Source organism: Galeopterus variegatus, unplaced genomic scaffold, assembly GCF_000696425.1.
Source record: "Galeopterus variegatus unplaced genomic scaffold, G_variegatus-3.0.2 Scaffold562, whole genome shotgun sequence".
In the NCBI taxonomy this organism is placed as follows: domain Eukaryota; kingdom Metazoa; phylum Chordata; class Mammalia; order Dermoptera; family Cynocephalidae; genus Galeopterus; species Galeopterus variegatus.
In genome coordinates, this window is record NW_007726673.1 from 298,178 (window position 1) to 324,199 (window position 26,022).

Below are 26,022 nucleotides of genomic sequence, written 5' to 3' on the forward strand. Positions count from 1 at the left end.
CGGCCGCTCACTGGCTGAGCGAGGAGCGGGGGCAACACCGAGGGTTGCGATCCCGTTGCCGGTCCTGGTCCGGTACGGGCGTGACACTGAGGGTTGCGATCCGTTGCCAGTCATGAAAAAAGACAAAAAGGAAAAAAATAATAATAATAAATATTCCTCACACATCCTACTCCTCCTCTTTTCTTTCCCAATTGTAAATTGGTCTAATTCCCTCAGATCCTCATTCATCAATGTGTGTGAACCTGCTGGCTGACTGGCTCAGTCGGTTAGAGCGCGGTGTTCTAACTCCAAGGTCAAGTGTTCGGATTCAAGCTGCTGAACGAAAGAATGATGAATGAATGATATGAAATGAAATAAATAAAATGTAGCCAATGTGTGTGAACTAAGCAATTCTCCAGCATCACTGTCATTGTCTTTGTGACGTACTGGACCTTCTGCAGGATCTGCAGTTTCGTTCTGCAATTAACTAACACTGAATTTCCATTTCCATAAAATTGCCGGATTTCCAACAGTCAGAGCTGTGGGAGAGACACTGGTCTTACCAGAGCGGGATATGAGGGGGTGGAAAACTGCTGTACCGTACATCCGCCTTGTTTATCAGTTCTAAGAGTTTTTCAGTGGAATCTTTAGTTTTTCTATATGAAAGATCATGTAATCTGCAAACAGGTACAACTTGACCTTTTTTCCAATGCAGATGTCCTTCATTTCTTTCTCTTGCCTAGTTGCTCTGACTAAAATTTCCAGTGCTGTGTTAAATAGAAGTGGTGAGAGTGGGCATCCTTGTCTTGTTCTTGTTCTTAAAGGAAAAGCTTTCAATTTTTCCCCATTTAGTATGATGTTAGCTGTGAGTTTATCATATATGGCTTTATTGTGCGGAGATACTTTCCTTCTATACTAATTTGTGAGAGTTTTTATCATGATGGGATGTTAAATTTTTCAAATGCTTTTTCTGCATCTATTGAGATGATCACATGGTGTTTGTCCTTTTTGTTGATGTGATATATCACATTTATTAATTTGTGTGTGTCGAACCATCTTTGTATCTCTGGGATAAATCCCACTTGATAATAGTGTATAATCTTCTTGATATGCTGTTGAATTTGGTTTGTTAATATTTTGTTGAGAATTTTTGCATCTGTGTTCATCAGGGAATTGGCCTGTAGTTTTCATTTTGTTGTTGTTGTGTCTTTGTCTGATTTGGGTATAAGGATAATGCTGGCCTCAAAGAATGAGTTTGGTAGAATACTCTCTTTCTTAATTTTTTGGAATAGTTTGAGAAGAATTGTTATTAATTCTTCTTGAAAAGTATGGTAGAATTTAGCAATGGAGCCATCTTGTCCTGCGCTTTTCTTTGTTGGGAGACTGTTGATTACTGATTCAATCTTGTTATTCATTATTGATGTGTTCAGGTTTTCTATTTCTTCTAGATTCAGTCTTGGTAGGTTGTATGTGTCCAGAAACTTATTTATTTCCTCCAGATTTTCCAATTTGTTGATGTATGGTTGTTCATAATAGTCTCTAATGCTTCTTTGTCTTTCTGTGGTATCAGTTGTAATGTCTTCTTTTTCATTTTTGATTTTTGTTATTTGGGTCTTCTCTCTCTCTCTTTTTTTTAAATCTAGCTAATAGTTTGTCAATTTTGTTTATCTTTGCAAAAAACCAACTTTTTGTTTGATTAATCTTTTGTATCTTTTCTCAGCATCTATTTCATTTAGCTCTGGTGTGATGTTTATTATTTTATTTTGCCTCCTATTTGGGGATTTTCTTGCTTTTCTTCCTTGAGGAGTAATGCTGTGTTGTTTATTTGAAATCTTTGTACTTTATTGATGTAAGCACTTATTGTAATTAACTTCCCCCTTAGTACTGCTTTTGCAGCATCCCATAGGTCTTGGTAATAATTGTTACATCCTCTTGAAGAATTGATTCCTTCATTATTATATAATGCTATTCTTAGTCTCTTTTTATAGTTTTGGTTTAAAAATCTATTTTATCCAATGTAAGTAAAGCTACTCCTGATTGTTTTTGGTTTCCACTGTGTCAAATATCTTTTTCCACCCCTTAACTATTTAAGTGCATCTTTACAGATGAAGTGAGTTTCTTGTACGCAGTATATAGTTAGGTCTTGTTTTTTAATCCATTCAACCAGTGTATAGATTTTAAATGGGGAATCCATTTATATTCAAGGTTGTTACTGAAAGGTATCACTTTACTCCTGACATTTTATTAGTTGTTTTATGGCTATTTCATATATCATTTGTTCCTTTCTTCTTCTTAATTGTCTGTCTTTGCTGTTTGGTGGGTTTTTGCAGTGATAAGATATAATTTCATTCTCTTTCTCATTTCCATATCTGCTCTACCAGTGAGTTTTATTCTTTTGTATGTTATCATTGATGGTAATTATAGTTATCTTGCTTCCAGATGTAGGACTCCCTTAAAGATTACTTGTAGGAACAGCCTAGTTTTAATGAATTCTCTCAGTTTTTGTTTGTCTGGGAAAGACACTATTTCTCCTTCATTTCTGAAGGATAGCTTTTCTGGTTATAGTATTCTTGGCTGGCAGATTGTTATCTTTCAGCACTCTGAATATATCATTCCACTCTCTCCTGCCCTTCAAGGTCTCTGCTGAGAAATCTGTTATTAGTCTGATGAGGATTCCCTTACAGGTGACTTGACACTTGATGGTTTTAGATTTCTCCCTTTGTCTTTGACTTTTGACAATTTGATTACAATGTGTCTCAGAGAAGACTATTTTGGGGTTAAATCTGTTTGGAGATCTTTGAGCCTTTTGGATCTGGAAGTCGATATCTCTTCCAATCCTTGGGAATTTTCACTTATTATTTCATTAAATAGGTTTTTGATGCCTTTTTCCTTCTCTTCCCCTTGTGAAACACCGATAATACACATTATGGATGTTTCTAAACTTAAAATTGTTCCATAGATCTCATAGGCTTTTTTCCTAGTTGTTTCATAAATCTCTCATTCTATTTATTTATTCATTTATTCATTCATTCATTTATTCATTTATTCATTTATTCATTTATTTATTTTTGGACCAACTGAGTTCTTTCAAAAGACCTGTCTTCAAGTTCAGGCATTCTTTGTTCTGCTTGATCTAGCATGTTGCTTAAGGTCTCAGTTTTACATTTTATTTCATTTAATGAATTCTTCAGTTCCAAGATTCCTCCTTGGTTATTTTTTTATAACATCTGTCTCTTTGTTCAACTTCACCTTCAGATAATGAATTGTATTTCTGAATTTGTTGTGTTGTCTATCAGTATTCTCTTGAATCTCAATAAGTTTCCTTAAGATTATTATTTGGAATTTTTTTTCAGGTCTTTCATAAATTTCCTTTTCTTTGGGGTTTGGTACTGATAATTGTTGTGTTTCTTCACAGGTGTCATGTTTCCTTTTCTGTTGTTGTTTTTTGGTTTTTTTATGTTTCTCATATCCCTACTTTGATGTCTGGGAAGCTGGTAGAACAATCACTTCTTATAATATTTTGGAATAGTTTTTGTATTTTTATAATTTCCTAATCTAAAAAAGTATTATAAATAAAATAACATAAAATGACAGATGAATTAAACCAAAAGATCTGGGGATAGGACTCAGGTGTCAGGTTTTTTTAACACTCACAGGTGATTCTAATGTATAGTAAGTGTTGAAATCCAGGGATGTAGTCAATGCTCTCATTTTACAAAATAGACACCTAAGCCCAGAGTGGCTAACACTTTGCTAATATGTTCCATGTTCAAAAAGACAGTTCTTTATGAGATTCAGATTTAACTAAGCAATCAGATCTCTTGGTTACTGAAAAAGCATTTCTGTTGTCACTTTTCTAGACCTTAGAAAATTTCATGCTTGCAACTCTAATGATATGACTTAAATATGGTTTATTTAAATCATATATTTGTAATATATGAAGATTGAGGGGAACTGTTCATTTACTTTAACTCTACTTGTAATTCTAGTAGCATGCCTTATCAAATTTTTTAAAGGGGCAGAAGTCCCCTCTTCCATTACTTTTCCTAACTCTATGATCAAAGAATATGAATAACAATTTCTTTATTTCTTATATTTACCCCTCTTCAATTTGCCAATTGGGAGAGAATATGCTAATAAAATTGATTAAAAACATATTTATCAAGTATCTACAACATATCCAACACTACTCTTGTTTCTACCATCTATAGTTTGGGTTTTGTTTTTTTTTTTTTTTTTTTTTTTTTTTTTCTATAATAAAAGCAAAGCCCTACAGCCAAAATAAGCATGAATTCCAGAGAGGTCACATGCAGAGCAATCATTCACCAGAGTGGGTTTTAATCTATGCCTTTTATAAAGCAACAACAAAACCAAGGCAGGTACCCAGCAATAATCCCAATGTTACAAGAAGCTACTCTATTTCAATTGCTTGTAAACACCTTTAGAATCCCAGTCATCCAGGAACTACTGTCAATCTGTAACTGTGGACAGAAAGCATGCTCAAACACCCTAAAGCACTGGTGAAATTTTAAAGAAAATTTAAAGAAGGAAGAAATCCTGTCCACTCTGGGAATGCATGATTGATAAAGGGGGAGAAAGATTCAAGACAATGTGGACATCCATTGTCGAAGGATGTAGAGGCCAGCTGACAGAATGTAGCCATGACAGGGCTTCTGGGACAATGTAAAGCTAGAGGACTACAGAGCAATAGACTTGTTCAATCTCTGACACTTGGGCCAGCCACCCAAATTACATTTGTTTTCTTAAACTATTTCAGGAGATCAAGGCACTAGGGGCAGTTCTACAAGTAAGTACAGTAGAGGGCCTCCAGGAGGATGTCTTTTAAAAGATCCAAGGAAGACCCCCTTCTCCAAATCTCTCCCAGCCCAACAGTCATTGTTCATGCAATGGCAGGTGATTCATTATTTGGTTCTCCACAGATGTTAGGTAGACACATAGAATATCAATCATGAAAAAAACTTAAGAGGTCAGCCTTCTACTCAATACAGGTATCACCTCAAGAACATCTCCAAGATATGTTTGGTTAGAAACTGCTTAAACATGAGTAGTAATGAGGAGCACACTAGCACCCAAGGCAATCCCTTCTATTTCTGAACAGCTCTAGACATTCCAAAGTCTTATCTATTCCAATTTTTACCCCTTAGAACTAGTTCTACCCTCTAGATTAACAAAAAACCTGTCTAAACTCTCTTCCAGCTTTCCAATATTTGAAAACAGCTGTCAAGTTCAACCGAGTATGTTCTTCTCCAAACTAAACAAACCCTGCTTGCTCACTCATCCTCATTTTCCAGAGTCCCCAATTAAAATGGCAAATACCTGACTCCCACACCTGCCATTTCTAAAAAAGTGAAGAAGGTGGGTGGTGTCATGTATTGACTCAGAAGAAAGTGAGGGGGATTGAAGGAGTGATGGTCAAAATAACACTTGACTTACTTTTCAATTTTCAAAACCCAGCTGGGCTAGCACAATCCTTCATAAAACTAAGTTAAGAATTGTATCTGCCTAATTACCAAAGAAGTTCTTGACACAATACTTTAACATCAAAAAGATTCCACAAAACTCCAGTGGGTGAGAAAACCCATATGAGTAGAATACGCATACTAAATGGATCAATAAATACATTTATTGCCCCCATACTAAAGGCCCTATACATTAAAGATTGAGATTTTTCTTTTTAAGAACTAGTACTATTAAAATGAAAGTACATCCTAGAGAGGCATCTTTACTGAAGTTCAACATAGACATGCTTCTTAAAACAGAAAATTCTATTTCCTGGGCCCTCTGTGTCCAGGAGAGTTGCTAAATGTGGAATGGCATTCACAGATGAATTCAGAAGCAGCACCCCCAGAAACACAGGGGTGCTGAGACTGAAAGACGTACATGTGTTGCATCACAAGTCTGGTTATGAAGAAAGGCTTGATTGTGGCCAGATATTTACCCTTGAAATAATATTGTTGCAAGACTTCCTCCCCACAGAATGAAATCCCTTCTTTTCTACTCCCACGGCATGCTTTGAGTATTTGTTCTCTCAGCGGGTACATGCAGAACGCTTGGAGCTATTTTTCTCTTTAAAAACGTTAGAAATTTCTCTTTCTCTTCTTTCCATATGACTGATACTTGACATAACATTCTTAAAGTATCAGGCAATGTACCCTAAGGGACCAGAGGAGAAGACATGAGAATTAGCAAAATGTTTCACTTTACAAAATCACTACAGTCTGCTGCACAAGACAAAGGGTCTCATTAGGGGGAAGTGCCTATCTATGTCAAAGCAGTAATATAGATAATAATAATAACTGACCCAATTTGAATAATTACTCTGTGCCAGGTACTGCTCTAAATGCTTTATGTGAATTAACTCAGTTAGCTCTCAGAACAGCCCAACAAAGTAGGTACTATTCTTATCCCATTTGATAAGTGAAGAATGGGCATAGAGAGATTAAGCAACTCTCCTAAGGTCACATAGGTGGTACATAAGTGGCGGTACCAGGATTCAGGACATTGGGTCCCAGAGCCTATGCTCTTACCATTTTCCTGTATCAGCTCCACATATGTATGCTGCGTATCACATGATATATATGATAAGAGTCACATGAGACCAATTTTGTTTCAATGCCAGCCAACTGTATCAACAACCTTAAACTTGTTCCTCCATGGCCAGAATGTTCCTGACTGGCTCTTAATTTTACCCAGCAGAACTGGCATCATCCTGGCTCAGAGCCTGGTCAAAGCCCACAGAGACTCTTCATCACCATTGGGTGGCAATGTTGTCACATGGAGCCACCAGGATGAAATGAAGGCCTGGCACCCTCCCTACAGGTGGAAAGACCTCATCACCTTACAGACAGGTCATTCTGGGTAGCCCCAAGAATACAAATTCTCTCGCATCCTGAAAGCATCCAGGATAATCCTGCAAAAAGAGAGAGGAATCTGAATTAGGAGCATGCACAGGAAACTATTCATCTAAGTGATTCTTCCCCTGTCCTACCACAGTATCCTTGTTATGTCTCAGTCATAAATTAGACGTTGGTCTTCCCACAAAGGCATGTCTTTTTTAGGAACAGAAACACTACCACCTTTGTACCCACAATTTTACTAGCCTATGGTAGATGTTGAATAAACAGATGAATGAATCAATTTCAGTTCTCTAGAAGCAATCAATTCTACTTCAAGGAACCAAGGAAGACCTGCAAAGTTGTCTGTAGTTGCCCAAAATGAATCCAGACTTCACTGGTGCCTCGAGGGTGAATTCAGTTACCCAAGGATACTCCGAATAGAATAAACCAAAGAAAGCCTCCCAAGCCATCCTTGAAACTGCAATTCCCAATCTTCCCTTATACTGACCTAGCCCTTTCACAAAAGGGTCATACCTTAAGCAGAACAAGTGTCAAGCTGACCTCTGGGTAATTTCAACAAAATAGGCCCAGTAATTGATACAGTTGAGGGTTTTCCTAAAGAATAATAATAACCCACAATAACTCAAGAGCAGAGGCACCATGTGACACTCTAGAAAAGGGACCCACACTTGTCTGAAATCTAAGAAGCTCTGAGGAAGGTCCTCTAACCCAAAATATTTCTAATAGCCTGTCATACATGTGTGTGAAATCCCAGTGTTAATGCTAGGCTTTGGGGATTAGGTAGATAATTTATGATACATCCAGAAACCAGTTAGGTTATTTGACCATGAAAAGTGAAGAAAAGAGATGATTTCAAGACTGTCTATTCTTCCAATTTTTAAGTAAAAATTAATAAAAAATCTTAAATATATACTTTTTAAGAAATTTTACTAGATACTTATAAAGGTCAGAATTAGAAAAAACACATTTTTTTCCCTTTTTAGAACTTTGTCAAATATCAAGGACTTGCTTTCTTAGTTATAGAGACACGAGGCTCTGTCTACCCTTTTAATAACAGCATGTTGATGAAAGGCTAGTAAGCCACACTCCTCTCACCACTTAAGAAAAAAAAAAGCATGGTCTACTTTGATGAGTACAAAAGAATATAAATTCATTATGGAGAATTTAGAAAATGTAGAAAGTTCTGAAGAATATCTAAGACATCATCTTTATTGATTTTTTTGATGCATGTTCTTCCATATTTCCTTTTACATATTTCACATATACACAAATACATATACATATATAATTTCTTAAAAATATAATCTACATCTCTTCACATTTCTTTTTTCTTATTTCTTCATGTCTCCTATATTTTCTCTACTTTCAGACTCTCTCCCTCTGTGTGCAATCTGAAATCTCTCTTTAGGCACCCATACATGAGCCTATCTGTTTAGCTTTCACACATTTAGAGAGGCAATAGCCATTCAAAACATGATCCTCCCCTAGACAGACAGGCAGGTAGGTAGGTAGGTAGATAGATAAATAGGAAGGAAGGAAGGATTAATGTGTTGTTTGCTTATGTAGATCTTTTGGCTATCTTAAGTAGATTTGTTATTTTCAGTAGAAAAAAATTTTCCTGCCCCCAATTTAGATTCCGCAAGGATCAGTCATCCTTCCCATTGCATTATCATCACTTTTTCTTATTTCTAAAGAAATGATTCATGAAGTCTGCAAATTTAGGCCTAATTATTTGCATTGACCACAATTTAGATTGGCTGTTTCTACACAACTTCTAGGGAAAGTCCTTTATTTCCTATTTCCTAATCACTCTTCAGTTTAGTATCATATATCCAGGCTAGGAGGAACTCTGAAGTACACTCTGCTCTGCCTCATGTGTCTTCCCTTCCCCCTACCCTGTGCTTCACTCTGTGTCTGAAATCCTTTTAAACATGCTTTCTTGATGGCCATCTAGCTAAGATGGGCCATCCTCAATGACAAGAAGCTCATTACCTCTTCAGGTGACCCAGAACATTTTTACAAAGCTCCAACAATTAAAATACCTGTCTCTCTGTCACTCTCACCTGCTGCTATTTCTAACTGCTGAAGTCTCATAGAACAATTTAATCAGGAAATTGTCTGCATAAAAGCCCTTTAGAGGGCCGACCCCGTGGCTCACTCGGGAGAGTGCGGTGCTGGGAGCACAGCAGCGCTCCCACCGTGGGTTCGGATCCTATATAGGGATGGCCGGTGCGCTCACTGGCTGAGAGCGGTGCAGAGGACACCAAGCCAAGGGTTGCGTTCCCCTTACCAGTCACAAAAAAATAAGTAAATAAAAGCCCTTTAGAGGGCCGACCCCGTGGCTCACTCGGGAGAGTGCGGTGCTGGGAGCACAGCAGCGCTCCCACCGTGGGTTCGGATCCTATATAGGGATGGCCGGTGCGCTCACTGGCTGAGAGCGGTGCAGAGGACACCAAGCCAAGGGTTGCGTTCCCCTTACCAGTCACAAAAAAATAAGTAAATAAAAGCCCTTTAGAAAGCAATTCTATTTACTATAGCACCAAAAAGGAATAAAATACTTAGGAATAAATGTAACCAAGGAGCTGAAAGACTTGCAAACAGATAACTACAAATAATTGCTGAAAGGAGATAAAGACACCCATAAATGGAAGACATCTTGCGTTTCATGAATTAGAAGGTTTAAAATTATTAAGACATCAGTACTACCCAAAGCAATCTACATGTTTAACGCAATCGGTATCAAAATACCAGTGATGTTTTTTGCAGAAATAGAAAAATCCATCCTAAAATTTATATGAAAATCAAAGGATTCCAGATAGCCAAAACAATCTTAAAAATGAACAAAGCTGGAGGCATTACACTTTCTGATTTCAAAACTTACTACAAATCTACAGTAATCAAAACAATGTGATACTGGCATAAAGACAGACATACAGATTAATGGATACAGCTGAGAGTCCAGAAATAATCCCATACATCTGTGTTCAATTGGTTTTGAAAAGGGTTCCAAGACCATTCCACAGGGATAGAATAGTCTTTTCAACAAATAATGCTTGAACAACTGGATAGTCACAGGGAAAGCAATAAAGTTGGACCCTTACTGTATTAGTTCATTTATGTTGCTTATAACAAAATACCTGGAACTGGATAATCTGTAAGAAAATGAAGTTATTGCTTATAATTTCAGAGGCTGGAAAGTCCAAAATCCAGGGAACACATCTGGTGCAGGCTTTGTCCTGGTGGTCACTACAGTGACTCAGGATATCACATGGCAGATAGCAGAGATGAGAGAGAGAGAGAACTTCTCATGTGTTCTTCCTTTTAAAGCCCTCAGAACCACTCTCATGACCACTATTAATCCTTTCACTATAGCAGAATCCTCATAATCTAGTCACATCTTCAAGGCCCCACCTTTCAATTACCATAATAGGATTTCCTACACTCTTAACACTGTCACAACAGGGACCAAACCTCTAACACGCTAAACTTCAGGGGGGCATAATTCAATCCACTGCATTCTACCCCAGACCCCCCAAAACTCATGTTGTTTTCACATACAAATACATTCATTTAATCCTGAAAGTCTTATCTTGTTTCAACTCAAAAGTCCAAAGTTCATAATCCCATCTAAGTCAAAACAAGTTATCTACTTCAAAGATACAATGGTGAGACAAACATAGCGTACTTATTCCCATCCAGAAGGGAGAAATAGGCCAAAAGAAATGGGTAACAGTTCCTAAGCAAGTCCAAAACTCAGCAGGGCAGGCATTAAATCTCACAGATGGCAAATCATGTACCTTGACCCCATGTTAGATGTCCTCTGCACACTGGTGCAGAGATTGGGTCCCCAAGTCCTCAAGCAGCTCTGCTTCTGTGGCTTTCCTGGTCTGAGGAGATGCTTCAGTTCTCACAGGCTGGTGTTGCACAGGGGTAGCTCCACAATTCTGTCTCTATGGCAGCCCCACTCCCACAGCTCCACTAAGCATGGCCTTGATGGAGTTTTTCTGCTGCAACTCCAACTCCACATTTCATCTTGGCATTGCTCTAGCAAAGCCTCTATGTGGTGAATCCACCCCCACAACAGGTCTCTTCCTGGGCCCCCAGACTTTTCCATACATCCTTTGAAATTGGGGTGGAGGCTCCCAAGCTTCCACAGCTCTGCCATTTTGCAAGCCTACAAACACCACTAAGGCTTCAGGCTTGTAGGTACAGCCACACCTGGGGCCAATTTTGCCACAGCTGGAGCAGCCAAAGCAGCTGGGGTACTAGTGTGGGGACCAGCATCCTGAAGTGGCCCTAGGCAGTGAGCCTGTGAAGGACGCCACAGGCCTGTTCCCTGAGACCATTCTGTCACCTTAGGCCTCTGGACATCTAATGAAAGAGGAAGCCTCTGAAATGCCTTCAATGTCTTTTTTCCCTTCCTTTCATAATGCCTTTCTTCTGTACTAATCTCCTTAGCAAACAGTCACTGGGCTGCACCACTGCATTTTTCTCCTGAAAATTCTCTTTGCTTCTCTACCACATGGCCAGGTTGAAAGTTTTCCAATTTTTTGCCCTCTGCTTCCTTTTGAATTATAAATTCTGGCTTTATGTTATGCCTTTTCTGCCATTACTCAGCATAGGCTTTTGCAAGTAGCCATGCAACTTCCTGAATGATTTGCTGCTTAGAAATTTCTTCTGCCAAATACCCTGGGTCAGCACCTTGAAGTTCCACAATCTATAAAACTTTGGGGCATGAACAGAATGCAGCCAAATTTCTTGTCAGTTCATAGCAAGGGTGATCTTTGTCCCAGTTTCCAATAAGTTCCTTCTCATTTACACCTGAGATCCCCTTAGAATGGTCTTTACAGTCCATATTTCTATCAGCATTTTGTGCGCCATCATTGAATTAGTCTCTAAGAAGTTCCAAACTTTCCTTGGTTTTCTTGTATTCTAAACTTCCACCAGCAGCTAGGTTTTTTCTAGCCTACTCCTGCAAATTCTTCCAGCTTCTCCTCAACATCCAGTTCCAAAGCCACTTCCATACTTTCAAGTATTTGTTATAGGCAACACCCCACTTCTCTGATACCAATTTTCTGTATTAGTCCATTTCTGTTGCTTTTCACAAAATACGTGTAACTAGGTACTTTGTGAGAAAATGAAATTTATTGCTTACAGTTTCAGAGGCTGGGAAGTCTAAAGTCTAGGGAACATATCTGGTGAGAGTCTTGTCTTAGTGGTGACTGCAGCGACTCAAGAGTATCACATGGCAGATGGTGGAGCTGAGAGAGAGAACTTCTCATGTGCTCTTCCTTTGAAAGCCCTCAGAACCACACCCATGACTACCATTAATCCACTCACTATGGCAAGGTCCTCACAATCTAATCACCTCTTCAAAGTCCCACCTTTCAATTACTATAACAGGACTTCCCACCTCTTAACACTGTCACAATGGGGACCAAGCCTCCGACACTTTAAACTTTGGGGGCACACAATTCAATAAACTGCTCTTACTTTATACCATATAACCATATATAAAAATTAACTCAAAATTGATCAAAGACCCAAACCTAAGACCTAAAACTATAAAACTCTTAGAAGAAAGCATGGGGAAAAGCTTCATGACATTGGATTTGGCAATGATTTTTTGATATGATACCAAAAGCACAGACAAAAGAAAAAATAGACATGTTGGACCACATCAAAATTACAAGCTTTTGTGCATCAAAGAACACTATCAACAGAGTGAAAGGCAATCCGCAGAATGGGAGAAAACATCTGCAAATCATATATCTGATAAGGGGTTAGTATCCAGAATACAGTTAACCCTTGGATCACACAGGTTTGAACTGCATCTGCATGGGTCCACTTATTCACAGATTCTTTTCAATAAATACTGTACAGTACTGTAAATGTATTTTCTCTTCCTAATGATTTTCTTAACATTTTTTTCTCTAGCTTACTTTATTATAAAAATACAGTATATAATACATATAACAGACAAAATATGTGTTAATCAAATCCTTATGTTACTGGGACAGTTTCCAGTAAACAGTAGGCTACTAGTAGTTAAGTTTGGGGGGGAGTAAAAAGTTATATTCAGATTTTTGACTGCATGGGGGGTTGGTGTCCCTAAGCCCTGCATTGTTCAAGGGTCAACTGTATAAAAGGAACTCTCACAACTTAACAACAATGAAAAAAATTCAATTCAAAAATGGGCAAAGGATTTGAACTGACATTTCTCTAAAGAAGATATACAAATGCTCAATAAGCACATGAAAAGATGCTCAACATCAGGAATCATTATGGAAATGCAAATTAAAAACTGCTATATGATACCACTTCACACTCATTAAGATAGCTATTATCAAAAATATAAAGAGTGTTGTGGAGGATATGGGGAAATTGGAACCCTCATGCACTGTTGGTAGGAAAATAAAATGATGCAGCCACTATGGAAAACAGTATGGCAGTTCCTAAAAAAGTGAGAAATAGAATTATTACATGATCCAGTAATTCCTCTTCTGAGTATATACACAAAAGAACTAAAATCAGGGTCTCAAAGAGATTTTTACACCCATGTTCATGGCAGCATTATTCACAATAGCCAAAAAGTGAAAATAACCCAAGTCTCCACTGACATGTGAGTGGATAAACAAAATGTGGTACATTCATACAATGGAATATTGTTCAGCCTTAAAAAATAAGTTAGTTCTGACACATGCTACAACATGGATGAACCTTCAGGACATTATGATAAGTAAAATAAGCCAGTCACAAAAGGACAAATTCTGTTGATCCCATGTATGTGAGATACCTAGAGTAATAAATTCATAATGAAAAAAAGTGGAATGGTACTTTCAGGGGATGTGGCAGGAAAGAATGGGGAGTTGTTGTTCAATGGGTACAGTGAGTAAACACATCTGTTTCTTTCAACTGTTCTTCATGTGACATGAATCAAGTCCATTCATACCCCACTCTGGTCACTCTCCTCTGAGTGTTCTCCAGCCCCTGTAGCCCCATTTAATACATAGGCCATAGACCTCAACATGACACTGACCAGTTAAGAATGGAAAAAAGCCAATCACCTCCTTTAATATAGTTACTGGACTATTGATAATGCAACCAGAGTTCCTACTAGTTTATTAAAATACTGCTAATTCCTATAGAGCTAACTATCCAACTAAAACCCTAAGTTCTTTTCAAATGTGCTGCCTTTAAAACATTTTATTGGTTAGAACTCTTTCAGTGATTAAAAAGAAAACCAAAACAAACATACAAATCTATGCAATCTACTCACTAAAGCAAACAAGGAATTTATTGGTACATGTAAAAAATGTTCTAGACATGGTGCTGGCTTAAGGTGTGGCTTGATTCAGGAGCTCAAAGGACGTCACCAGATCTCAACTATTTCCTTCTCTTGACCCAGTTCTGCTCTTCTTGTGATATCTTCATTCTTCTTAACAGGCTCTCCACCCATAAGATGTCACCAAGTAGCTCCCAGGTTCATGGGTAGGGGAACAAAGTAAGAGTACTGTTGCCAACAATCCCAGCCAAAGTATCATTGCTTTTCATGAGCTCCAGTTGGGTCACATTCCTGAACAAATCTCTGTGGTCAGGATAGTGCTACTGCTTAGTGGACTAGTTCTAGGTCATATTTCTTGCCCCTGAATGTTCAGTCAGTTCTACTGAATCAACCTGTGGGTTCAACCACCTTTCAATTAGTTCAACCGGGTATTTTATGGACTTAGGTATGTTCAACCTATGTTCAACCCTATTAAATTGGATCTTATTAGAATCCTTCTTGCAAGATATTTTAGGGATCCTATTCTATCAGACAGTGCATTCATTATTTCTCCCAGCTGTACATATTCCACAGGGTGATGAATGTGCCTTACATTTTTTATTGCACTCAGTGATGAGCAGGTTGTAAACACTTTTATATATATTACATAAGTACATTATATAACATACAGACTATTAACACAGAGCTCCTCAACTCCCCACCAGGATCTTCCTCCCAGAGTGATGCTACCAGCATCTTTAGATGTGGTCATACAACCAGATACCAGGCCCATATTTGTCCTCAGGTCTGGGCCCTATTTCTTATGCCCTCAGGTATTGTGAGCAATCAACAAAATATCTATACTCCTGGGAAGGTTTCTAAAAGAGAGTTAATGTTCCATGCAATGTATGGATTCTTTATTAACCATTATCAGCAAGGGACTTTTTCCACTACAGGTAGCAGATTTCTAATGTTCTGTAAGCAAGCCAAAGAAAAGTAGCACTAATAGTACCAGAGTATACATGGTGTTTACTATATGTCAGGCCCTGCTCTAAAAGCACACAGGATTAAATATTAACTCATTTTTTCCCTCACAACAGCTTATGAGAAAGGTAGGTAGTGGTTGTAATCCTCATCATCATTAGCTCCATTTTAGAGATAAGGAAACTAAGGCCCAGAGAGGGTAACTGGCCCAAATTCACACAGCTGGTCAATTCAAGCTGGGATTTATACCCAAGCTGTCTGGCTCCAGAGTCTTTGCACTTAGCACAGAAGTGGTATTTGACCTTGACACCCCACACCTCTCACTGCCAGCCCCCAAGCAAGTATGCATGTGAGCCTGCTGAAAAACAAAAACAAAACAAAACAGAAAAAACTACCATGGACAAATTAGGGAGCAACTACTCACTTTACAAAACAGTTTATTGTTATAAGTGAATCATTTTCAATAACAAGTTCCTCCTAGGACAGGTCGACTGGTTGAAAATCATTAATGACTTCCTGGAAATACTGTGACAGAGAAACCAAGCCAAGGGGTTAGGACCACCGCCAAGTAAAAATCAATTAGAACCGAAAAGTATCTCTGGCATAATATTCACCTTAGTAGAAGAATACAACTTAAAATTACTTTTCTTATGCCCATATTTTCTCCTGAACAATGGCTGTGCTTGGGGAATAAACACACATGGGCTGAACTTGCCTCCCAGCCCTTCCAGTGCTCCCCTGGGGTCACTTGGCCCATGGTTCTCTTGTCACCTTTGGCAGTACTATCAGTTGGTTCAATCATGCACAAAGGTACAATACAGGTGACTACCAATTCAAAGGAATTGCATACAGCTCTGTTTCTTCTGGAAATACCACCTCCTGAAACCCCGGATGGTTGAAATGAAGGGGCTTTCCTGAAGGGGCACATACGCATATGAAGCAGGGATGAAAGAACAAACTAAGGATGGTTTAGCACCACAGACTAACATCGGTGGGAAGCCACGACCCCCTTAGGGCTGAAGGAGAACTGGAGGGGACAGTGTTAGCAGGGAGACCAGTGGGAGATGGCTCTGCAGAGGAAGAGCCTCCCGGTGGGAGGGAGGCAGCCACTGCTAGACACTGCACTAGGGGAGGGCAGGAAGAAATGTCCCATCTCCCTCTCTTCTCCCCACCGGTCTCCTGCCAGTGCCTCCCTTTCCATCGGCAAGCAAGAGGGCAAGGGAACCCGGGTGAGGCAGTCAGCCAGCGCCAGCCCTCGGGGTACAGAGCAAGGCAGGAAAGAGTGGTGAGTACATCTGGAGGGCAGAGAATGAGAAGCACAATGTCTCTTTCAAAGGTTGGTAAACTGAGTCATTGGAGGAAAATATGTTTCAGATCAGAAAAGGAAACCCAGAATCAAGATGAGGGCCCCACTTCCCTGTCTGGTCTCACTGATCTCGAGAAGCCTGAATGCCTGGAGAGAACATGAAATCTCAAGGACATCCTTTCCAACATACAGTGGTATTACAGATGGCCCGCAGTGGTCCACATTTCTTTAGAAGTGGTGAGGGTGCGTGTGATCGGGATGACTCAGTGTTCTGCCTAGATTCACTAGAGAGGTTTTAATGAATCACTTGTGTGGGTGATGATTTGGGTGGTGTTATTCTTTCAGTAAACTCCCCCCACACAATAACATTGTGTCTATTTGATTCATGAAGGTGACTCATCTGAGGAAGTTGACCTGACCATGGTCTATCAGGCAGCATCTAACGGAGATGTCAATGCTCTGACTGCGGTGATTCGAGAAGACCCATCCATCCTAGAATGCTGTGACAGCGAAGGTGAGATATTCATGCATTTTGAATCCAGAATGTTCTGCTCTATCTTTTTAGAGATGGTCTTCAGAAATGAGCAATGTTAATAAAATTATATCTGACAGGCCACTTTGACATTGGAGGGACGAGGAGTATCCTGTTTGTGGCTATGGGCAGATACCTCAGTATTCCTATAAATAAGAGGGTTTTGTACACAAAGCTTTAAATTCTTTTACATCACCTCTTATAATGAAGTCAGTTGGTCTGAGTTTGTTTCTGGTATCTTTGTATGAACTACCAAAGTAGACAGGGCAAGTAGTTAGAAAAGGGGAATAGAAAAACAGGGTACTCTTGGTAGCAAAGGATGCTGAGAAAATGGGACTGTTAAAGTCAGAGAGCACGAACTTCTGCTTCTGGAGAGATGGAGTACATGTACTTTTACCCCTATTCTTTCTGCTAAATACAACTAAAAACCCTGGACATTAAATATAAAATAAACATAAGACTCTGGAAGATAGAGGGAAAATGACAGACTGGCTAGGAACTTGGGACCCATGGAATGACATGGTGGTGAGCTCCTCGGGTTTTCTTTTTGCCTCATATATCCCAGAGTTGGAGCTAAAGAATCTGGCAACCCAGAAATGTCAATAGGCACAGACAGACTCAAGCCCAACCAAAAGCCTGCTCCCTCTAGCCAAAGGACCCGGAAAGGAGCAGCCTAACAAGACTGAAAACTTTGCAGACAATAACAGCTCTACTCCAGCCAAACACCACAAATAACTATGGCCCAGCCTCACCCTTTCCACCAAAAACAAAGTGGGGAACCTCGACCTCTACCCCCACCTGGCAGAAACTAGGCCCCCCTCTCCCTACGTGCTGGGCGGTGTCAGATGAGGCCTTGTTGACAGTTAGGACTTTCACCACCACCAGTGGTAATGAAAAGTCCCCTCGCTCAGATGTCAATGGAAGCTGAGTAGGCAAGACTGAAAACTTTTCAGACAATAACAGCTCTACTCCAGCCAAACACCACAAATAACTATGGCCCAGCCTCACCCTTTCCACCAAAAACAAAGTGGGGAACCTCAACCTCTACCCCCACCTGGCAGAAACTAGGCCCCCCTCTCCCTACGTGCTGGGCAGTGTCAGATGAGGCCTTGTTGACAGTTAGGAATTTCACCACCACCAGTGGTAATGAAAAGTCCCCTCGCTCAGATGTCAATGGAAGCTGAGTAGGAAACCTGGACATTTAATCCCACTTTGCAATAATGAGGTGGTACCATTTCGCTTCCCCTTCAGAGCAGTGCCAAAGAAAGCCAGCTTAAAATAGAAGGTTTAGGTAAGATCAGTAGTCTCATAACATAATACCCCAAATGTTCAAGGTTCATTACAAAACTACTTGTCATACTGAGAAACGGGAAGATCTCAAACTGAATGAACAAAGACAATCAATAGATGCGAACACTGAGAAAACAGAGGTGAATTATCTGACAAAGATTTTCAAGTAGCCATGACAAAAATGCTTCAAGGAACAAACGTGCTCAAAACATATGCAAAAAGAAAAAGAAAAAGAAATTTTCAGCAAACAATATAATAAATGTTATAAAGAAAAACCAAATGGGTATTTTTAGAGCTAATTTTTTAAAAAGCTGTAATAATCATAATTAAAAACTCAATGGATAGGTTCAACAGCAGTATGAGGACAAAGGGGAAAGAATCAATGAACTTAAAAGAGGACATAGGAAATAGATCATGTGAATAGCCCTATAACTATTAGAAAATTCAATTCAAAATTTTAAAATTCCATAAAAAGTATAACTCCAGGCCCAGATGGTTTCACTGTAGGTTTCTACATACTTTTAAAGAATAATCAGCATCAATTCTACATAATCTCTTCCAGAAAAGAGAAGAGGAGGAAACTCTTCTCAGTTATGTTTATGAGCTAATATAACCTTGATATTAAAACCAGACAAAGATGATATAAAAAAAAATCTACAGACCAATAGTCCTCATGAATATAAATACAAAAATACTTAACAAAATATTAGCAAATAGAATTCAGTAATATAAAAAAGAATTATACACCATGACCAAGTGGAATTTGTTCTAGAGATGTAACTCTGGCTTAATATTTTAAAGTTAATGTAGTCCATCAAATTAACCAGTTAAAGAAGAAAAATCACATGTTCATATCAATCAATACCAAAAAAAGCATTTGACAAAATTTAATACACATTCATGATAAAAATTAGCAGAAGAATAGCTATAGAGGGGAACATCTTCAATATGATAAAGAATATTTACAAAAAAAAAACCTAGAACTAATATTTTACTTAATAATGAAAGACAGAATGCTTTGCCCCTAAGATGAGGAACAAGGAATAGATGTCCACTCTCACCACTATATTCAGCATAGTGCAGGATGAGTGCAAAAAGCCAGCACAACAAGGCAAGAAAAGAAAAGACATGGCATATATATTAAAAAGGATAAAATAAAACTGGCCCTATTTGCACAACTTGATTGTCTTCATAGAAAATTTTAAGGAACCTACCAAAACTCTCCTACAACTAATAAGTGAGCTCAGCAAGATCACAGGATACAAGATCAATACAAAAACATAAGTTGTGTTTCTATATACTAGCAATGAACACATGGACACCATTAAAAATACAATACCACTTAAAATCTCTCAATAAAAAAGAAATACTTAGGTGTAAATGTAACAAAACATGTATAGGACTGTATGCTAAACCTATAAAATAAATCAAGGCAGATCCAAATAAATGGAAAGACATACCATGTTTGTGAATTAAAAGATTTGATATGATAAACATGCAATGCTCTTCAAATTCCTACATAGGTTTGATGCAATTTGTAAAAAGAGGCAGCATAGTGTAGAGACCACAATTTCTATCAAAACCTCAGCAAGATTTTTTTAAGGATATAGACAAGATTATCTAAAATTTATATAGAAATGCAAAGGAACTATGATAGTTAAGAACAATTTTTAAAAAGAAAAATAAAGTGGAAGGAATCCATGCACCCAATTTCAAGACTTATTATATAGCTACAGAAATCAAGACTATTGGCTGAGGGGTAGATACATACACCAATGGAAAAGAACAGAGAACTCAGAAGTAGACCTACCCAAATATGCCCAAGTGATCTTTGATAAAATTGCAAATGTAATTCAGTGGAAGAAAGATAGCATCTTCAGCAAATGGTGCTGGAGCAATTCAACACCAAGAAAGAAAGAAAAAAAGAAAGGAAAGAAGCAAGGAGGGAGGGAAGGACAGGAGAGAAGGAAAGAAAGGAGGGAAAGAGGGAGGAAGGAAGAGAGGGGAGGGAAGAAGGAAAGAAAGAAAAGAAAGAAAAAGAGAAAGCACACTCGACCTAACATGTTATACAAAAAATCAACCCAATATATATTATGGAATTAAATGTAAAAGGTAAAACTAAAATTTTTAGAAAAAAAAAAGCAGAAGAAAATCTTCAGGATCGAGGGCTAGGCTAACAGTTCTTTGACTTAACTCCAAAAGGGTCGTACATGAAAGGAACAATTGCTATTATCTAAATTCATCAAAAAGTGAAAACTTTTCTCCTCTGTTAAGAGGATCAAAAGACAAGCTACAGAGTGGGAGACTTTCCCAAATCCTTGATAACACATGGCATTTCAGACTTTTATAATTACTAATCCAATATGTACAAAGTGGTTTCCCAGTGTTATATTAATATGCATCTCATGAAATTGTGAGATTTATAATCTTTTTTACGTCTATTGGTTTGTTTTCTCTCTTGCTCGTACATATACATGTGCATTTTTTCTTTTACATTGTTTTTTTTTAATTGAATTGTTGATGTTCTTTACTAAGTTTAGCTAATAATAGTCTTTGTTTTGTGAATAAAAATAATTTCTCCCAATCTGTGGCTTGCTTTTTCATTTTGTTTATGATGTCTTATGTAGTACAGAAAATTTTAATTTGACTATAATTGAATTTAATAGAATAGTTCTGTATTAGTCTGTTTCTGTTGCTTATAACAAAATACACGGAATTGGGTACTTTGTAAGAAAACGAAATTTATTGATTACAGTTTATGAAGCTGGGACGCCCAAAGTCCAGGGAACACATGTGGTGAGGGTCTTGGTGGTGACTTCGGTGACGCACGGTATCACCTTGTGAAACAGAAGAGCAGAGAGCAGAGACTAACCTCATTCACTCTCCTTTTCAAGCCCTCAGAACCTCGCCCCTGACCACCATTTTTGATCCATTCACTACTGCACGGTCCTACAATCCAATCACCTCTTCAAGGCCCAACCTTTCCATTACCATAATAAGATTTCCCACCCTCTTAACAGTCACAGTGGGGGCTAAGTTTCTGATACATAAAACTTGAGGGACACAATTCAAGCTTCAGCGAATTTTGGGGGGACATAATTCAATCCACTACAAGTTCCTTTATAGTTTGTGGTTTTTATGTCTTCATCAGTAAGACTTTGTCAACCTTAATGTTACAAAGATATTCCTCTGTATTTTCTTTTTAAAGATATTAAATTTTGCTTTTTATATTTTGTCTCTAATTCATCTAAAATATATTTATGTATGATATGAAATCTTGATCTAATTTTAATTTACCCCTTTTGTATAGCCAGTTGGTCAGCTCCATTTATTAAATACCCTTTTTTTAAATACTGATTTGTAATGTCACTTTGATCACATACCAAGTTCCCATATAGGTCTGAGTGTTTCCTGGACTCTCTTTTCTGTTCTGTTGATGTCTTTATTGTTTTAATTACCATAGCTTTATAATAAATTTTGTTGGTTAATAACACAATATCCCTCTCTTTGTTCTACTTTAAAATTATCTTGAATTTTTTTTTTTTTTTTTTTTTGGCACTCTACACTTCCAGGTAAATTTTATGATCCATTTTTGTCAAATTTCACAAAGGCTTTGTTGAGTTTTTTTATAAGAATTGCACTGAATTTATAGATTCATTTTCAGGAAACTGATAACTCTGCTATACTGAGTCTTCCCATTTAAATATGGTAAATCTTTTCATGTTTAATTATTCTTTTATGTCACCCATTAAGTTTTATAATTTTATCCACACAAGTTGTGTTCTTCTTCTGTTAAATTTATTTCTAAAGTACCTTCTTTTTTTGTTGGTATTGTTTATTGTTACTTTTCTTATTGCTTTTGTTTATAGAAACACCTTTTCTTTTACATATTAATTTTATATACAGTAACAGTGCTGTACTCTCTTATTTGTTCTATTTTGACTTTTTTTATATTTTCTAATAGGACAGGTATATCAACTTAAAATAAATCTTAAAACCCAACTTGGAGATGAATTTTCTGTCACTCCTTCCTAAACCTTGGTTAGAGACATCTTAGCAAGATTATTTTAGAATTAAGAAATGTTTGTTCAGTAATCATTTGCTTATACATTTCAAAATTGTTTTTAACATCTTTAAGGTACCAGGTACAGTGGTTGGTGCTGAGGATACAGTGATACGCATGAGAGATGTGGTTCCTTCTCCTTAGAATTTACGGCTTAGAAGAGACAAATTTTAAACAAATAATCACCCCCAATAAATACATAATTACAAAATATTAAGTGTCGCCGCACTCCCGAGCAGCGCACTGTAGCAGTGCGCCACCGGGCCGGCCCCCTAGAAGAGACAAATTTTAAACAAATAATCACCCCCAATAAATACATAATTACAAAATATTAAAAGCATTATTAAAGAAAAATAAAGGATGATGAGAGATTGTAACATGGGACCCAGTTTACAATGGAGGGTCAGAGAAATGTTCTTGGAGGAAATTTATATGTAAACTAGGATCTCAAGATTGATATAAGTTAGCCAGACAGAGCATGTAATTTTATGAAAATAACATCTAGAAATTCTTTAGCTTTATTTACTGAACATTTCAGATTCACAGATAGCTTCAATAGTTGCCTTTTGCAGCATGTCCTTTTTTCTCCTGATAGTTATAGCCACCACTGTTGATGGATGGATGGATGGAAGGAAGGAAGGAAGGGAAGGAGGGAGGGACGAAGGGAGGGAGGGAGGGAGGTAAATTTTGCCACTATTTTAAGACAGTACTTCATTGCTGCTTATACCCAGTACAGATGCCTGAAAGAGTATTAGAAAGGAGAGATTTGCAGAGAAATTGGGTTACCATCTGCAAAAGTTCAGCGAGAACAGCAGTCCTGGGATTTGCCCATTCTCAGGGATTTCTGAGGGTCATAGCTTGCAGTTCATGTGGAGAATGGCATGAGTCTCCAATTAAAAGACATCTAAACAAGTCTCAGCTGAGCAAGGCGTGTGCCTAAGGCTTGGTTTCTTTGCCTAAAGAAGTGTGAAGCACATGCATTCTGCCTCACGAGGCTAGCTTGTTCTGACAGCCCTGCAACATGAATCAGCATGTGTAATTTCTACTCTACTTTTATTCAGGAGGAAAATATATAAAAAATCAAATGCCTCAGCCTGTATTTATTGTGAAAACAGGAAAGTATTTCAGTACAGGTGACCTCTTTTAGCAAGAATTTGTGCAACACAGAGCTAGGCTACCATCACTGCCCTTTATCACCCACTAACTACCTCCAGTAGAAGTGTGCCGAACCTATCTGCCTGGCTGGAGTTGGTTTCCAAAGGTGCTTCCAGATCCTGCATCGTTCAAGCCCAGTCAGGATAAACATGCCTGTTATGCCCCAAATTAGGCTGAACCCCCAGGCAGTCATAAACAATTTTTATCATCTACCCAAAAAGTTTTAACCAACTAATTATTGCAAAATTATAGAATTTTTTTAAAGGCCAAAAAAATGTGTAGTTTATAAAAATGTAGCAACAATCATCTTCATCTCTCTTCAGTCCCATACAGTTCAACAGCTAGGTCTGTTTTGCAAAGAGTAAAATAAATGAACAGGCAAATAAATCTTGTTAAGTCAAACATTTTTAAAGGCTGTTGAAATGTCTCATTCCAGGATGTACGCCCTTGATGCATGCGGTTTCTGGACGTCAGCTGGACACAGTGAAGCTGCTGTTGAAGATGGGAGCCAACATTAACACACAGGACGCCTATGGCCGCACGAGTTTATGCCTGGCCACCTATCTGGTATCGACACATGTCTGTCATGGAGGCTAAGGAGGAGGGCATGCTAAAGGTGTCATTAAGGGGTCCTGCTTGCAGAAGACTGTTCTAGAATTTATGCAGCTGTCAATGGAAATAGCGCTTTGATGTTTACTACAATAATCTTCAACATTTATATCACCACTTAGAATTGGTTCATGGACTTAGGTCATTTTGGATCTTCCTAACAATCTTCTAATATAGAAGTGGTATCACCATCAGAGAAACATTCTTTTCTGTCTTAACAACATCAGAATTTCCCTTGGGACATTTCTGGATGCACTTGGTATTTCCTCTAAGAAGGCTTTCCATGAGTAACTAGGAGAGGGTGGTAACACTCTGAAGAGCCAGTTAACACCTATGGGTTAGGATTAGTTGAGTGCAAGCTTGAGGCTCAGGAATGTGGGCAACAATGAGAACTGGGAAAAGTGGAGGGTGAGGGAGTGGGGGAGACACACCAGGCTCTGAAGGGGCCACACCAAGCACAGGACTCAGTCCACAATCAGTGCTCCTTTAAAAACTGCAACTGTGCAATGCCTGTCCACTGAGATTTCAGGGTGGCATTTTTGCAACACTTGAGCAAGCTTGGTTAAGCCTTATTGTAGATCCTCAAGCCTGTCTCTTCTCAAATCTTCCCTGCTATCCTTCTGGGAGGCCCCAGGGCTGCCCTGAGATCATGTCAAATAAGTTCTGACCACCACGTGGAGGTCATCATTCTTCTTTCTCTCCAATGAGGCCCCCAGCGTCTTCATCAAGACCGCCACTGCTGCCCATGCAGCTTCTTGCATTTGCCACCTCCAGCATTTGCTATCACCAGCCACTGATGGCGGTGGATCAACCCTGGACCAGTCCCACTGAAAGTCCCCCGCTGAAGTAAAGAACTTCCCTTCCCCAAACACCTCCCCTTCCTGCAATCCAGCCTAGACTGCAATGAAACATTGCCCAGTTCTCACAGAGATTTTCTTTAGTACCTACTTTTTCATTTTCTATTTGCAAGACTTCTTTCTCTAGGACTCACACACAAATCTGGGAAGAATTTTTCAGTGTGGTCCACAGATCTCTCGTGTCGGTATCCCTCAGGGTGCTTGTTTCAAATGCAGGCTCCTGGAGTACGCCCTAGACCTCCTGAGTCAGAAACTCTGGGAGCAGGACTGGGCTAGTGGGGGGTGAGGAGGGCATGCAAATTACACAAATTTCCCTGCCAATTTTTATGCCCACTCAAGTTTGAAAACCACTGGTCTGTGCATACCGGCTGATGTCCCATACCTCACACAGATATATTCCCATCCTCCTCCCTGCCTTCTAGCACATGCCCTGATGACTGCTCTTGCTACAGACTGTTTTGGTATCTGAGCTGTGGAAAAGAGAATATCTGAGTCAAAGGGTAGAGGAAGGAGATAGAAGTGGCTTCTAAAGTTGACTGCCACTAACATACAGAATGTGGTGTCCTGCCTTCTAGCACATGCCCTGATGACTGCTCTTGCTACAGACTGTTTTGGTATCTGAGCTGTGGAAAAGAGAATATCTGAGTCAAAGCGTAGAGGAAGGAGATAGAAGTGGCTTCTAAAGTTGACTGCCACTAACATACAGAATGTGGTGAAACCAAACTGTGCTTCTTGCAAAACTCTACAATTCAAAATTTCAAATCTCTTCAGCTAGACAGCTATGCAAGGGGCTTAGAAGAAGTACTCCTCTAAAGCACAGTGAATAATGTTGGGCACTTATGGAGCCTAGAGAGGTGACACCTTTCCAGACAACTCCTTCTAGGAACACATTCTAAGGAGCCACTTGAGAGGACTGTGCCTGCATGATATCATGTAGCAGCACTTTCTTAACAATGCCCACCCTGTGTGTGGCTCCCTTAGGCAGGACTCCTCCCTGGCTCTGCTGAGGCTCACTGGGAAGGGGTGGTGTCCTGGGGGTTGCACTGTGAAGCCCACCACTCCCTCCTGGTAATGTTTGAATACAAGTATTAAAGAGAAACTTGGC

General features: G+C 38.8%; 1 protein-coding gene across 1 annotated transcript in view; it reads left to right on the forward strand.

Annotated features, from left to right (window-relative positions):
* ANKRD55 (ankyrin repeat domain 55) overlaps positions 1-26,022 on the forward strand; it is a 115,821-nt gene that overhangs the window by 19,047 nt on the left and 70,752 nt on the right. The window contains exons 2-3 of the mRNA XM_008570037.1: positions 16,803-16,925; positions 23,888-24,018. Of these exons, the coding sequence (XP_008568259.1) occupies positions 16,803-16,925; positions 23,888-24,018 (254 nt within the window). The remainder of the gene's footprint in view (positions 1-16,802; positions 16,926-23,887; positions 24,019-26,022) is intronic.